Source organism: Geotrypetes seraphini, chromosome 5 (assembly GCF_902459505.1).
Source record: "Geotrypetes seraphini chromosome 5, aGeoSer1.1, whole genome shotgun sequence".
Classification (NCBI taxonomy): Eukaryota; Metazoa; Chordata; class Amphibia; order Gymnophiona; family Dermophiidae; genus Geotrypetes; species Geotrypetes seraphini.
Genome location: NC_047088.1, coordinates 217353000 through 217370495, shown reverse-complemented (window position 1 = coordinate 217370495; position 17496 = coordinate 217353000). Strand labels below are relative to the sequence as shown.

Below are 17496 nucleotides of genomic sequence, written 5' to 3'. Positions count from 1 at the left end.
AATCTGGATCATTAATTTAATTTATTGTGCCTTTTTTTTTGCCAGACTTATTGCCATTTTATGATGAAAAAGTGTACATAGATTTTCTTAATGAAATTAAGATATGCTATTGTTGCTTCAGTTAAATCATTTTGAAAGACGTTGGAAAATTATTTTTTCATAATTGTTTTCCTGTTGATTGTTTTTCATTAAACTAAAAATGATGCTGCTGTTAAATAATTGTAGAGTTCATAGGTCAGAATTAACATTTTTAAATAACGCTTTTTGTTTTTTCCAGCCCTGATAACATGGGACTACTTGATCCAGCCACCAGTGATGGTCGAGTTATTTTCTTTTTGCCATGGGAGAAGATGACTATTGCTGGAACAACAGACACACCAACTGAAGTCACCCATCATCCTATCCCTACAGAGGAAGATATTAACTTTATTTTGAATGAAGTACGCAATTACCTTAGCTCTGATATTGCAGGTAAATGACATTTTCTCTTTCCTAAAATATATTTCCAATATGAGATTTTTTAACCCATAGTTAACATTTTCTTGAGAATAGCTGTTTTCCTTTTTAGTATGTTATTCCTGGAATGAGTTTTTTGTATTTATTATTTATTAGTTTTATATCTTTACAAGAAAATACATCTTGTTTAGGAAAATACAGCAGGAATAATTGTTCAAATGTTCAAAAGTTCAAAATCACATTTTACAATAATAAAAGAAAAACAAATACGGGTATGCTTTCTTAGACCACAAAAAGCTATGAAGGAGGGGTTAAGCAAGTAATTGAGAAGCTAATCAATCATAACAAAGAATCAAAAGTACCATGAAAGGCCTAACATAACACTCTGCATTCTAAATTCCATTAATCACCTAAACATCAGCAGCGATTTTCTTCAGTTCCAAAAAAGATCTTAACTGCTCTGGTTGAAAGAAGACATACTTAACTTGGGCATATTTCACAATGCATTTACAGGGATATGCGAGCAAAAAGGACGCACCCAAAGCCCTGGTATCTTGTCGCATTGCTAAGAAAAGTTTCTTCTTTTCCTGGGTAGCCTTAGTTACATCCAGGAACACCCATATCTTTTTACCGTAGAACAATTCTCTAGAAACACGAAAGTAAAGTTTCATAAAAGAGTCAATGTCCTGTTGGAAAATAAATGAAGCCAGAAGTGTCATTCTCTGAGTCATATCTGTAATAGATTCCTCTAATATGGCTGAAATATTATTTAAGTCCAATTGTGGAGTCTGTTCTCCAACCCCCATTGCTTCCCGGTTTTTTGGTGAAGAAGGTAAATAATAGACTTTGTTTAAAGGGGGAATATTGTCCGTGGAATACTTTAAAATTTCTACTAAATATTTCTTAAACATATCATAGGCTAATATGATATGTACTTTGGGGAAATTCAAAATCCTAACATTCAGCCTTCTATTAAAGTTTTCTATATTATCAAGTTTACGGTGTAAAGTCGCTGAATCTTTAATTGCAGCATTTTTAAAGTCCACAAGAGATTTCACTTGTGATTTTACTTCCGTGAAAATATTTTTAGCTTCAGTATTTGACTGTTCCAGTGCCTTGGTTAATTCGTCCATCTTACTAGCCAACATTTGTATCTTTGTAGAAGTCTTCGTTGCCTCAGAGTCCATTTTCTGTAACAGTCCCCAAATCGCTGTTAGTGTCACCTCCTTGGAGGGAATAAACTCCCCAACGCTGGTCGCCATCGGCAGAAGCTCATCTGCTCTGGGCGCTTCCCCTCTAAGAACTCCGTGTGCAACTTCGGCAACACTTTCTGTTCCTACTGTCAAAGCAGAAGAGTCAGCCGGACAGGGAGGTGGTTCGGTGAAGGGGGGCGAGAGTGAGATCTCATTTCCGTTTGGGCTGGAGCCTTCTCTACTCTCTCCCACTGCCGGAATTTCGCCCCGCTGGATGCAGATACCAGGTATCAATTGCTCAATCGTCTGCTGATGGGGTAGGAGCATTGGCGTCGAGGAAGCTGGCGTCTTAATGCTCCCTTTCCTCTTATGGGGCATTTTTCCTTGCGAGTAATTCTCCCAAAGCAGAGAGAGCACGATCTCAGCGTCTGGTCGATGCCGCCATCTTCTCCTGGAATGAGTTTTTAAAGATTTTCAATGATGGCTTAATAAATGTTTGTATTGTGTACATGTCTGTGATATGTAACTTCCTTGTCATGCCTGGTTATTTTTATAGATAGATAAGCACTCAGTTAATCCTGGGACTGTGCAACTCTGATGTACTTTCTGGTCTAATGAAGAAGAGCCTCAACTAATACTGATATTAAAGTACTCTTCTGCTTGCAGGCTCCGGTCTTGAAGAAATAGCCATTTTCCCTATATCCCTACAGCTAGAGCACATCACTCTTATGATTTACCAGCCTGCCAGCCTGATGGAGAGAATATGCAAGACCAAGTTTGGTGATTGCTCTTTTCAAATTAATCCTTTAATTGGCAGATGGTGAAACGCCTGCTTTACGTAACTTGATGTGGAACAAGAGTAACAGTGCTAAAGTAACAGACTTTTGGAGATGCAAATTAGAGAGCTGCACGAGAACGGGGACGACGGAAATCCCGCGGGTTCCCCCTTCGGGTCATGGGGATCCCGTGGGGATGCCTCCGAGGGTCGCGGGGTTCCTGCGGGGCTGGATGTACTCAGCCGCGAGGCTCGTCTTCTCCCTACCTGCCCTGCCGCAGCACAAAGCCGAACGGAAGTCTTCCCGATGTCAGCACTGATGTCGGAGGGAGGGCTTAAGCAAAGCCCTCCCTCCCTCCGACGTCAGCGCTGACATCGGGAAGACTTCCAGTCGGCTGTGTGCTGCGGCAGGGCAGGTAGGGAAAAGGCAGTGGTGTACCAAGGGGGGGGAGCGGGGAGGGCGGTCCGCCCCGGGTGCAGCATAGCCGGCCAGGTCCCCTTACCTTTGTGGCACTTCCCCCGACCAACCGACAACAGGCCCGTGAATCTAAATTACCTTCTTACAGCTGCTGTAAGAAGGTAATTTAGATTTGCGGCTACAGGGCAGGGAGGTTTGTCGGACCGGGCTTGTTCTGTTGTCGGTCGGGCGGGGAAGTGCCACAAAGGTAAGGGGGCAGGGAGAGAGAAAGGGAGGAAAGGTGGAGTGGAAAAGAAAAGACGCTTAAGGGAAATGGGTAAAACTGAGGGGGGAGAAGGACGCTGAAAGCACTGGGGAAGACAAAGGGGTGAAGAAGAACGCTGAAAGCACATGGGGAAGACAAAGGGGTGGAGAAGGACGCTGAAAGCACATGGGGAAGAAGGGGGGAAAAGGACGCTGAAAAGACATGGGGAAGATAGAGGTGTAGAAGGATGCTGAAAGGACATGGGGAAGACAGAGGAGGAGAAGGACGCTGAAAGGACATGGGGGAAGACAGAGGGGGAAGAAGGATGCTGACAGGACATGGGGAAGATGGGGGGAGAAGGACGCTGAAAGGAAATGGGGAAGAGAGAGTGGGGAGAAAACGCTGGCAGGGAAGAAGACAGAGATGCCAGACTATGGGGGGAGCGGAGGGAAGAAGATGGGTGCCAGACCAATTTGGAAGGGGGGAGAAAGGGAGAGGCACAATAACAGAGCAAATGGCAGACGCAGAGAGAAGAGAGACAGTGGATGGAAGGAATTGAATGAGAACACGAGGAAAGCAGAAACCAGGCAACAAAGGTAGGAAAAGAATTCTATTTCTTTTTTTTTTTTTTTGCTTCAGGATAAAGTAGTATATTAGTTGTGTTGATAAAAATTTATAAACATTAGAGGCTCTGGTAGAAACACGTTTACAAAGTATGTATTCTTCCCAATTAATATTTCCAAATTTTTGCTTATTTGTAAATGGATTTCTACCAGAGCCTTTAATTCAGTAGCATAATTAAATGAAATAACTATTTCTGAAGTTTATAGAGACGGGCGGGGACGGAGGGGATTCCTCACGGGGACGGGTGGGGACGGAGGGGATTCCTCGCGGGGACGGGTGGGGATGGAGGGATTCCTCACGGGGACGGGTGGGATTCCTCACTGGGACGGGTGGGATTTCTGTCCCCGCGCAACTCTCTAATGCAGATCTCCCATAAGAGCCATAGAAGCACATGTTGCTTCTGAGCAACAATGCCAAATAAAAGGTTAATTTTAAGTAGGGTAAAACAGGATAAAAACACAATTTTTATTTTTTTCCAACCCATTGGAAATTGGAAAGAAATCGTGCAAAAGTATGAGTATGTCTTTCCATCTGTCTGGGGGTAAAATAACTCTTAATATACAGAAATTTATGTGGGGGTCAGAGTAGGAAAATTATCAACTAATCGATTAAGCACAACTCTCTTCCAGACAGGGTAAGGGACCTGCTGAAACACAACTCTCTTCCAGACGGGTAAGGGACCTGCTGCCAACCTAACAAAGTGGAGAAAAAAAAGACCTCAGTATAAACTGTGCTCTGTTAATAAGAGCATCCACTCCAAATCAACCAGGCACAGTTTAATCATAGATCATTAAAAAAACTCCACAAACTCACAACAGCAAAATACAATATTGTTATTAATGCAATTAGTCCACAACCAATTCTGGGAAAGTTTTGCAGTAATCCTCTCTCAAACGTCTACGATGTCTGACAATTAAGTTCATGAACTCATCCTAGAAAAAGTGCTACATACCTCATTGCTGAATATCGCTACAGTCACCTTCATAGTAATTGCCTTGGGAAGCTATGCACTGATGTCAAAATCTAGTTCACCCTTCAAAGCAATTTTGGAACTCTTTCTGGCTGTCGTCGTATTACTCTTGATGTCCTGAATGTCATCAAAATGTTTTCCTGTCAATATTTATTTTATCTTTGGGTAAAAAAAAGTCATTGGGGGCCAGATCAGATGAGTAGGGAGGGTGTTCCAATGCAATTATTTGTTTTCTGGCTGAAAACTCCCTCATAAGCAGTGCCCTGTGAGTTAGTACATTGTCATGTGCAAGAGCTATGAGTTGTTGGTGAAAAGATCAGGTTGTTTTCATCTAATGTTTTCACACAGCCTTTTCAGCACTTGCAAATAGTAAACTTGGTTAATTGTTTGGCCAGTTGGTATAAATTCATAATGAATACAGTAATCTCTCATATCAAAAAAGGTTAGCAACATCGTTTGGCTTCTTGATTTGAACTAATAAAATTTATTTGGTTGTGGAGAATTGGCTGCCTTCCATTGTGTACTTTGATGCTTTCTTTCAGGGTTGTATTGGTACACCCATGTTTCATCATCAGTGATAGCACAGCCTAAAACATCATCTTGCCTCTCCAAAAGGTCTTGGCAAACTTCGACTTTCCTTTGCTTTTGTTCATCGGTGAGCCCCTTTGAGACCATTTTTGCACACACCTTTCTCATGCCAAGATTTGCAGTTAAGATTTTCCTAACAGTTTCTCTATCGATGTTTATGTGGTCTGCTATGCTTCTCATAGTCAGCCAATGAATTGACACACAATTCAATGAATTTTTGCAATGTTTTTGTCAGTTCTGCTCCTTACTGGCTACCCTGACCTCTCTTCATCAACGACGCTTTCTCTCCCCTCAGAAAAACTTTGAATCCATTTGTAGAATGCTGTTTTCTTCATGGCATTATCCCCATAATCTTGGACAATATGTTCCTGATTTCACTTCCACTCTTGCCAAGTTTAACAAGAAATTTAATGTTTATTTGTTGCTCTAATTCAAGCTCCGACATTCTCGCAACGGCATACAAAAACATGCAAAAACAATAACGCCACTCGGCAAGACCACTCACCACACGTCAACATGAACACAGCTGTGAGACATTGATATATCAAGGTTATGAAATCTTACTGAACTGTTTGTACAGTGCTGCCAACATAAGTGCATGGTGGCAAGTTCATGAACTTAATTGTCAGTCTTCATGTATAACAGGGACAGCTTAAAGTACTTATCTTGAAGACAAATACTCTTCATTCATCTTCTCATCATGAATCTTCAAAATCCAACAGTCCCAGAATCCTCATCGTGAATCTTCACAAATCCAGCTGTCCCAGAAAAACCCGACAGGAGTATACCCTGATTCGCAAAGCGCGTCTTTGGGAAATCAATGAGAGTCCAGAATCACAGCTAATCAAAGATGGCGTCTCCCATACATGATGCTGATATTTAAATTCTCTACATCAAGACATTGTGATATTGACGTCAATTGGAACTCGATTTGAACTAAAGCAATTCAGAGATATTATAATTAATGTTAAAATAACATTTTCCACTCAATCACTAAATTAAGTCCCTTTGGCTATAGTATTTGTAAAAAACAAATCCAGCTTTGCTCTCACATTCTTAATTGCTTTGTGATATCCCCGCGCTGTTCATTGAACAGTAAATGTTCTAACACAAAGCACTTAAAAGTGGAAAAACTATGTTCTTTCAGCTCACAGTATTTGACTAATGGTTAATGGTTCCATCATTTTCTTACATGTGACACATCATTTTCCTACATGTGCTATATTCAATTATCCTCGTTTCATGTCAACATGAAGTTTGCTTGATGTACAGCAGTTTGTAAGGACAGATCAATGCATAGACCACATTACAAGTAGTGCAGGAAGTTACTGATTTTAACTTTATTAGTTTTTGAGTATTAATATAAAAAAATTTGTTATCTCCAACATGAGGTAGCACACAACAATGATCACATTTCCTGTGCATCCTCTGAATCTCTGTCTCCTTTCCCTCTCTTCCCCACACTGCATATTGTAGGATTCTTTCCTTTGGTAAGTTCATTGTTTGTATTTTTTGTTATGACAGTACTTGATGTTTCTATACATCATATAGAACTGTATATGTTAATACTGTGTATGTAAATTGTGAGCTGCGTTGGTCTAATGTGGGTTATAAATGTTTTAAAAAAATAAATAAATATTTTAATTAACATAACATAACATCGCGTAGCCATAAGTTCAACGTGGTTTACAAAAGATTATAAACAATAAACAATATCATAACGAACAGGAATTTTGAGAAAAAGATAGGTTTTCAACTGAGTTCTAAAGTGTTTATAAGAACAAGCTGTAAACAGTAGCGATCAAAACTCTTTATCGTGGGAAGCTGCTTGAAATGCTAAAGTATGATCAAGAAATTGAGGGTTCATGAGAAATTTTGTGTAGTGACACAACAAAAAACTTTGTCTTATCGGGATTGAGTTTGAGTTTGGCAGGTAAAGACCCAAGTAGTCCATTCAGTCTGCCCAACCATACATGCTCCATAAATTAGTTATTTTAAATGGTCCTTTTTCTTATATATTTCTGGGCCAGAAACCCAGAGCCCTACCCAGTAGTGTGCTTAGGTTCCATCTACTGGAGTCTCCATCAAAGCTCACTCCATCCCATCTTAACCATCCCAGCCATTGAAACCCTCCCTAGCCCATCCTCGACTGAATGTCTGTATACGGGACACAGGCCGTGCAAGCTTGCCCAGTACTGGCCCTAGTTCCTTCAATGTGTACTTATTATTTTCTGATTAGAGATCCTCTGTGTTCATCCCACGCTTGTTTGAACTCTATCACCGTTTTCTTCTCCACCACCTCCCTCGGGAGCGCATTCCACGTATCAATCACCCTCTCCATAAAGAATAATTTCCTAACATTACTCTTGAATCTACCACCCCTCAACCTCAAATTATGCACTCTGGTTTTACCATTTTCCTTTCTCTGGAATAGATTTTGTTCTACGTTAATACCTTTGAATCATATCTCAATCATATCTCCCCTGTCCCTTCTTTTCTTTAGGGCATACATATTCAAGGCTTCCAGTCTCTCCTCATACGTCTTCTAGCACAAACCTCTTAGGCGGCCCCACGCATCTCCCTAGTAGAGCAGGAGACGCTTACAATGTAGGCCAGCAAAATGGTGGCCTACATTGTAAGTAGACGCGGCTGCTATACTTAATCACGGCAAGGGATCTCCCTGCCGTGATTACTATAGTGGCTGTGGCCGCCAGTCTCCCCCACCCTCCTCCTAAACAAATGAGGCAGGAGGGATGCCCCCACCCACCCCCGACGATTGCTGGCAGGAGGGTGCTCAACCCCTCTTGCCAGTAGGCCCCTCCCGATGATCGTGGCAGGCCCTCCACCCCCAACAATCGCGGCAGGAAGGTGCCCAATCCCTCCTGCTGGACCTCCCCAATGACCCCTCCCATCCCCAACCCCCCTAATGATGCACCCCCTCCCCGGAACCCCCAGGCTCACCTAGCAAGTCTGCCGGCTGGACGAGTCTTTGTGCTCTCCGGCCTGCCTCCGTTGAAATGAGTCGGGCCCATCCCTCCTCTGCCCAACCCACAGTAGATGCCCATCAGGCCCTAGTGGAAAAATTAATCTTTACCAGCACAAAACGTCAAAGCACTGTTAATACTTGATAACCCATCTGAAAAAATTTTATGTAGTCAAGATGGGAACATTAAATGCATGTTTCTTCCCAAAAATACAACATCTATTCTCCAGCCTAGAAACATAGAAACATAGAAAGATGACGGCAGATAAGGGCTACAGCCCATCAAGTCTGCCCACACCATTTGCCCACCCTCTTAAGTCTACTGACCCCCTAAAGTATAATTGTAATTATACTGTCACTCTACTGACCTGCTCATTCAAGTCCATACCCTAGTGACCCTATCCCTTGGCATGACCCTCGTAGGGATCCCACATAGGTATCCCATTTGTTCTTGAAGTCTGGGATGCTGCGTGCCTCGATCACCTGCACTGGAAGCTTGTTCCAATGCTCAATCACTGTCTCCGTGAAGAAGTACTTCCTGGCGTCTCCACGAAACTTCCCTCCCCTGAGTTTGAGCGGATGTCCTCTTGTGGTCGAGGGTCCCTTGAGAAGAAAGACTTCATCTTCCACCTCGACCCGTCCTGTGATGTATTTAAATGTCTCAATCATGTCTCCCCTCTCCCTACGCTCTTCGAGAGTGTAGAGCTGCAATTTGCTCAGTCTTTCTTCGTACGGGAGACCCTTTAGCCCTGAGACCATGCTGGTGGCCATTCTCTGAACCGATTCAATTCTGAGCACATCCTTACGGTAATGTGGCCTCCAGAATTGCACACAGTATTCCAGATGAAGTCTCACCATGGCTCTGTATAATGGCATTATGACTTCAGGCTTCCTGTTGACGAAGCTTCTCTTGATACAACCTATCATCTGCCGTGCTTTAGATGAAGCCTTCTCCACTTGAGTGGTTGCTTTCATGTCAGCACTGATGATTACTCCTAAGTCTCGTTCTGCCGTAGTCCTGGTTAAAGTTTCTCCATTCAGGGTGTAAGTTCTGCAAGGATTTCCATTACTGAGATGCATGACCTTACATTTCTTGGCGTTGAAGCCCAACTGCCAGATCGAGGACCAATTTTCTAAAGTACGCAGGTCTTGCTCCATAGCATCCTGTAGATTATAGTCGTTTACTATATTGCATAATTTGGCGTCACCTTGCCTTGAAGCCCTTGAGTCAGATACCCAATGAATATGTTGAAGAGGAGTGGGCCCAGGACTGAACCCTGTGGCACTCCGCTAGTCACCTCCGACATTTTAGAGAGGGTACCGTTGACCACCACCCTCTGAAGTCTGCCACTAAGCCAATCTTTAACCCATGCAGTTAGAGTCTCTCCTAATCCCATCGATTTCATCTTGTTCAGCAGCCTGCGGTGTGGGACCAGGGAGTTATTCTGGCAACCAAGAGGATATACAAGAAAAAATTTTAGCAAGAATTTATGTTGGTGTTGGAAGACGAAACAGAAGAAAGAGACATCAGAGGGGAATGTACATTGCAAAATCTAAAAAAATATAATATTAAATCAGCTATATATAATTTTGCAGCTGCTTAGAAGATGGTAAAGTGCGAAACATTAGTAAACGGATGGAATAAACTATTAAATGACATTGAGAGCGAATTACACTTCCATGAATTTGAAGTTGAAGATTTTTACACTGATGAAAAATGCTAGAGAAAATAATACAACAGAAGAAGCTCTATTAGAGTGGCTGGAAGAAGACGAGGATGATTCTGGGTATCAAATAATGTTGGAGTGAGATAGCTCAAGAAGGTATGACCCAAAAACTGACAGATGACGAGAGTGATGAAGAAGAGCCTACAATAAAAAAAAAAATGAAACTGAGTCAAGTTAGAAGTCATCTTGACGACTTGGTTTTGTTTATTGACTCGTTGTCAGACCCCTGAGTTGCACCAATATTATTCTCATTTCTGAAATTTTAGAGAAATTATAATTAATAAACAACAATGTTCCAAAAGGGAAGTAACGTTAGAAACTTTTTGGGGGCCAATACGAGAAAAAACACCCTAACCTTACTCATTGTCAACTGCAATACAATGAATTTGTTTTTCTTATGATGTGCTTATAAATAAATTTTGCTTTTACAATATGTATTGGCTTTGTTATTTTTTATTTTTACAGTATTTTACTTTCTTAAACCCAAAATGCATCTATTTTGCCGTCATTTCAGGGACATTGAGATTTTCCAGACAATCACGTTTATTGGACACCCCTCCCCCCTGAGCTGTCTGTTAAATGGGTTTTCTGTACTAATATATACAAACGAAACCCTAAGATGCAAGACTCTGCATGCAGTACAACCCCAGAAAAATAGAAACAAATGCATTTCTTTCTGAACAGTGCAAAATATGGACACTAGATGTAAATTCTCAAAACTGACACAATTCAATCACTAAATTGAAAATAAAATCATTTGCCCTACCTTATTCTCAAAACTGACACAATTCAATCATTAAATTGAAAATAAAATCATTTGCCTTACCTTTGTTGTCTGGTGATTTTGGTTTTCAAACTATCTTTTCCCAGTCTCTGGCTGCACTTCCATCTTTCTGTGCTCTTAACTGTGTATCCAGGGCCACCTTATCCATTTGCTGTTTTTCTCTCCTTCACTTCTCTGCCATACATCCATCTTTAGCATTAACTTTTAATATTCAACTTTCTTCCATTTTTCTGCTTTCTTCTCAAAATCTATCTACCTTTCCATGTCTTCCCTTCCTATCTATCCATGTGTACTATCTCCTCCCCTATTCCCATCTATCCATAAGAAGCATTTCTTCTTATCTCTTCCCTGCCACACCCATTCCTGTGCACTGTCTCCCCTTCCCCTCCATCCCTGTGCACCATCTCATCCCTCTCCTATGGTTGGACAACTCTGTTTTCCCCTTCCCTCGTCATATGTTCTGTCATCTTTCTCCTCTTCCATGGTCAGGCATCTCTCCTTCCCTCCCTCTTCCCGACAACTAACATCTCTCCTCTCCTTTCTGCGGTCTGGCATCTCTCCTCCCTGCACTCATCTCTCTTTCCCCTTCCCATTCCAGTGGTCTGACATCTCTCTCTTTCCTCCTTCCATCACCCTTCTCTGGAATCTAACATCTCTCCCTTCTTTGAGTGATCTCTCCTCCCTCCCAGTATAACATTTCTCCTTCCCTCCTCTCCACAACTATCATGTTCGACAATTCTCCCTCTTCCCCATGTATACCATCTCTCTTTCCCTCCCACTCCAGAAACCTATGTCCAAGAATTTTCTTTTTCTCTTTCCCTCCCTTCCTAACCCCAGCCCATGCAACGTCTGTCCTTCCCAACCTCCTCCCAGCCCATGCAGCCTCTGTCCTTCTTGCTTTCCCAATTGCCCCTCCCCCGCAGCCTGTGCAGCATGTCCCTCTCTCATTCCCAACCCCAGCCCTCCCCTCTCAGCTGGATCCTACGGTCCAACAGTCCCCAGTTTCCGACTCCCCCACCTACCACCTCCCCGCTGCTGAAATTTAAAATCTTCAGCAAGCTGAAGTGAAGCCAGCCTCCTGCTGTCGACCTGCCACTGAAGTGTTATTTCAGCAGCACTTCCTTTTCCCGCATAGACAGGACGCTGCAGAAAGAACACTTCCGGGGCAGGCCGACTGTGTGAGGCTGGCTTCATGTTGGATGCCCGAAGATTTTTAATTTCAGCAACGGGAAAGTGGTAGGTGGGGTGTTGGGACTCAAGGAGGTTCCTGGAAAGTGTAGTGTCACCGTGGGCCACATAAAACAGCCAGGTGGACCGAATTCAGCCCGCGGGCCTTGTGTTTGACACATGTGCTCTAGAGGTTCTGGGTCTGCTATCAAACAGATTTGAAATGTGTATCCTGCCAGAGCTGATGTTAGGGAGCGTGAGCTAGGACCTAAAAAAGATAGGTTTATTCAGGTTTAAAAATCCTTTAGTTTGCAGATCTGAAATTTCTAGTTTATGTATTTTTACAGTAGATTGATGATATATTTATTTATCTGAAAAATTATTTTCCTAAATATATATCATGAAGTTTATGTTGCTGAATTAAATAAAAAAGAGATGGTGTGTCAGTAAAAGAGTAGTAAACCACTCTGTGGTAGTGTTTTGAGCAACACTGAAGTATTTCATAGTAAATAGTGTTCTGATTTGGTTGTGCTTTTATATTTTACTTGAAGGAAGCAAACCTAGTCACATGCTGTTTTTCATTTATGCAATTAGCTCTGTTTATAGATTGCTTGTTATTGAATTAACAACTGTGCTAACCATATCAACTCGCTGCAGACCTGCCTTTTCACTGCCAGAGCCAGTACCAGGGTTATCGACTTACACAGGCTTGGATATGTTCCAGCTGTTTAATTATAGTGTCTCACAAGCTGCTATTTCTAGTTCCATTAGTTTATAAATGTAATATGGTATCTTATTTCTGTGATTAGCACTTCATTTAGTCCAGCGAAAACACGCTGGCAGCTTGTCATCTATTTTCTCATCTTTACTGCATTTTCAAATTCAGGTAAAAGTCAATGAAAAAGCATACAGGAATTTCTTACTGTGAAGTGGCTTCATAAGATGAAAATGATGTGATTTTTTAAAAGTATAGGAAAATATATAGATGAATTCCAAAATGTACCTTTTGTAATGTTGAAAGGATTTTTGAGTATTTAGTTCTTGCTATAGATAAGTATTTGTGGTTAATAGGTTAACTGCTATAAAATTTCATATTTTTGCTAATATTTATGTAAGGCAACAAATATTTTATCCCATTTTATTCATATAACAGTAATACTTGATGAAATACCATGCAGAATAGAATATTCAGTATTATTGGGTTCACGTGCAAAAGTCCCTCTTCGCCATGAGGGAACTAAGACTCATCAGGCAATACTTTCATCAGCATCACTTTGCTCTGATTATGCAGTCGATGATCCTACCACAGCTGGAGTACTGTAACTCTGCCTACATGGGTATAGACAGTGCACTGATCCACAAAATGCAACTCATACAAAACACAGCTGTAAGACTAATTTTCAACTTGAAAAAATACGACTCAATATCAGCCTTCATCAAGCAACTACACTGGCTACCCATTCCATCACAAATAAAATTTAGAATTTCATGCATCATATACCAAATACTTTACGGAAACTCAGCAGCTCCACTCATCCAGCTCTTCTCAAAAGCATGGTCTACCTCCCACAGAACCCTTAACAGGATACTACTCAACCTCCCTTCAACAAAGAATCTCCAATACAAGTGAATCTTACATTCCATGCTCACCTTCCTAGGAGTGAAAACCTGGAATGAGCTTGCTGAAACGACCAGAACAGAACCCAACTACACCACATTCCGGGAAAAAACTGAAAACCAACCTCTTTGACAATTGAACATCTCAGATCTTCCCTTGCCCAAATGTTCCCCCTTTTCTCCTCCCCTTCCCTCTTCACTCCTCTCTCTTCTCTTTGTAAGTCACCTTGAGTCTGCTTAGGTATTGTGCGACGCAGAAATAGAAGATTAGATTAGATTAGATTCCAATGTCTGTTTTCTGGTCCCTTATACAAATGGCCAAGGGAGATATTTGTCTGTTTTGATTAGATTTAAGCTTTTTTGAGCAGGGATTTTCTCTTACATGTTTGATGTACAGCACTGCGTATGTCTGGCAGCACTATAAAAATGATAAAAAGCAGTGGTAGTAGATATTATAATGGAAGTGAGTTTAAGCCACTGCATAACAGTGGTATCTATTAGTTGGCTTTAAATTGCATGCATACTGTATTCTGAAGTTAAGGTGTTATAAAATATGGGAAAAGGCTCAGGCAGTTGCAAATGAAGATGCACAGAACCTTCACTTAAAAGAAACCCGTTCCCGATCCAGCTGGAGATTTAAAGGAGCAAAATGTATTGCTGGGCTTTGAAAACAATTCGGCATCATTAGAATGAGGAGTGTCGCACTATGGTGCTTATTTTTTAAAATACTCAAATTGAGATTTTCAAAAGGCAGAATTTGGATGTTTTACATTTCAGCTTGTCCAAATAGTAAGGGGGAGGGGCATGTTGGAGGCATGTGTTTTGGGTGGGATTAGAATGGGCCCAAAATTAAAATGTCATTCAGCAATAATAGAATGGAAAGAAACATCAAAGGCAACAAAGAAGGAAGTTTTTATCTATACCTGTTTCGGTCATGTCCAGGTTACAAAAAGGTGCCCTGATGACCACTGGAGGGAATAAGACATGACCCCCTTTGTCATCTCTCAGTGATACTGACCCCCAGGGCCGGATTAATCACTAGGCCAAGTAGGCACGTGCCTAGGGCCCGAAACTGTGAGGGGGGCCCGCTGAAGGAGGGCAACTCACCTTGCTATTTTTCAATGGCAACGCCCCCCCCCCCCTCCGCAGTAATGGCAACGGACCGCCCGCCCACCTGCAGCAACAGCAATGTGGCTAGATGTGTTACTGGAAGGTCCCGCAATGACTTCTTCTGCCGGTCCAGCCCACTCCGACGTCACTGACTTGCTCTGGAAGAAGTGACGTCGGAGGAGGATGGACCAGGAGAAGCAGTCATCACGGGACTTTCCTGTAACACATTCAGCCTCGTTGGTGTTGCTGTTGGGGGGGGTGGCCTGTTGCCATTACTAAGGGGGGGGTGCCTGTTGCTGTTACTGCGGGGGAGGCCCATTGCCACTGCTGGGGGGAAGAGGTGTCGTGGGGGAGAGAGAAAGGAGGATGGAAGGGTGCTGGAGAGAGAGAAAGAGAGCAGGGTGGTATGAGAAAGGGTTGTGAGAAGGATGGTATGGAAGGGTGGAGGAGGAAGAGAAAGGGGCAGGGTGGTATGGAAGGGTGGTGGAAGGAGAGAAAGGGGCTAATGGAATTGGTGTGCAGGGGAAGGGGAGAGATATAAGGAGAAGGATACTGGATGGAATTGGGTTGAAGGGAGAGAAAGGGGGCAGATGCTGATGGAAGTGGGAGGAAGGGAGAGAAGAGAGTGAAATGCCCGATCATGGGGATGTGGGAGAGAGAAGGAGAGGAGACAGATGCCAGACCATTGGAGGAGGGAAGAGAAGATGATGGATGCCACACCAATGGGGGGGGGGGAAGAAGAGATGGAAGGGAGAGGCAGACAATTTTGGAAGAGGCACAGAAGGACAGAAAATGAAAAGAAGAGAGTGACAAGAAGATGAGGAGAGCAGAAACCAGAGAAGACAAAGGTAGAAAAAAAATTCTATTTATTTTTTTGCTGTAGAGAACATCGCTGTTACTTTAGGGGACATCGCTGTTTGCTTTAGGGAACATCGCTGTTTCTGTGGTGTTGCATTGTATGCACAGTCCAGATTCTTGGTGGTTTTATTTAACCTTTGCCTACGTATTTATATTTTATCCCCCCTTTTTCAAAACTGTAGAGCATTTTTTAGCACTGGCCGTGGCTAAAAACCATACTACAGTTTTGTAAAAGGGGGAGAGGTTAGTTTGTGATTACATATTTCATACTAGGCATAGGTGTTTTCTGTGTTCTGTTTGTATGAAAGACATATTTTTTTTGTTAGAGTTGACCAGCCTTGTTTGGCAAAATGCATCAGGCATGGTTCTTGGGAGCACCTTGAATTAACTTGATTTGAATCTCCTTATTTTTCTGCCAATCTTCTTTTGTTTCATGTTGGATTCTTTGGTGGATTGCTTACCTTGTTGTTTTGTTGCAAGTTAACATACATGGAGTGTGGAGCGTGCTAGAGGAGTTACAGATTTAGTTGTTTATACATAGTAACATAGTAGCAAATGTGATGGCTTTTGCAATGATGTAGGTATAGTAGGTTTTTTATTTGTCCTTAGAAGGCTTATAATAACATACTTGTATAAAGGAATTAAGGTGAGATTTGTGCAAGGGTCCCATTGTTTAAAGTTCACTGCACTGCCCCTTTGCTCTTGCAAGGACATCTTTGTGGCCATTTTTGTACAAATGAAACCAAGCAGACATTTTTTGTGCTTGCTACTTTAGTGTTCAGATTTTGGACGTTTTATTTTGGAAAATGGTTATTCATTAAGTTCCACGTTTAATTCGTATTTTGCAAAGCGATGATTTTAGTGCAAGGACATTCTTCTCAGGTACTTTCAAACAGGAAATCCTGATATTTTTCCTGTTCAAAAATGAATGTGAGATGATGGTATTTTTGGACTTTATGAGCAAGTTGTCTCAGTTTGACACCTCTATTTTATAGGCAGGAGTTAGGGGTGTTTTTTTTTAATGAAGATGTGATGAATATTTCAAAAATAGGATGTATTATTTTTCAGACTTTTTCTTGCAGGTTACATTCTTATGCAGTGCAGTCTGTATAAGGTGTGAGGCAGGGCTAGTGGCCATTGGGTATAGTTGTGCTGTTGCAGTATAACTGGTAACGCTTTACCATTATTGACAAGAGCATTATTTGTCAGCTTATTGTTCAGGTTGGGCAATAAATTTCAGATATCCAAGTGTGCCAGGAACTGATTTGCTGTGAATCAGGTTCCCTGCTACTTTGGCAAACATCCATATTGTAAGCATTAGCAGAGCAATCAGCATTGTCAGTGTGTCTTTCACTTATCAAAGCAGTACAGATCTGCTGACATCACTGCTGTTCAGCTGTAATGCAGTATGGATGTTTCCAATAAGAGTCTATATGATATGTTAAAATACCAAGATATATTTATGCATATGTGTTTATAATCTCTATACTGATTAATATCATAGAGATAACTGTCCAGTAACTGCAAATGGAACCCATGTGGGTAGATATCCATTCTGCTCTTGGTACTTATGAATAGGGAAAGTATTTCTCATTATAATGGATCCAGTGATCACCAAATGGGTACAGTTCAGTATTAAGACATGGGTGGGGATGCTCATGAAAATGTTCATGGAAAAATGAGGGTCTTAGATGATAGGAAAATGTAATTTGTTGAGATAGAGAATGTGTGAGAAGAAAGAATTACAGTCTGGAGAGGAATGCAAGGCTGCTTGAAGGAGAAGTTTTATTGGGCTGATAGAAGTTACACCCAGTGATTGAGCAGAGGATCTGAATCTGTTGCATTATGGGGCCTGTTGACATATACCCAAAGAGACCTGACTAATCCCTTTGGTCACACCCGTTCAGAGTCACTACAGAGCTAACTTGGAGCCAATGTGGATTTACAGCAGAGATGGCAGATTTTAGCTGGCTAGCCCTTTG

The 17496-nt window shown here is 41.8% G+C and overlaps 1 protein-coding gene across 3 annotated transcripts in view; it reads left to right on the top strand.

Moving 5' to 3' along the window:
* Window positions 1-17496, top strand: part of GPD2 (glycerol-3-phosphate dehydrogenase 2) — a 248117-nt gene that overhangs the window by 179693 nt on the left and 50928 nt on the right. For all 3 annotated transcript variants that reach the window (XM_033943995.1, XM_033943994.1, XM_033943993.1), the window contains exon 9: window positions 278-471. In XM_033943995.1, the coding sequence (XP_033799886.1) occupies window positions 278-471 (194 nt within the window). The remainder of the gene's footprint in view (window positions 1-277; window positions 472-17496) is intronic.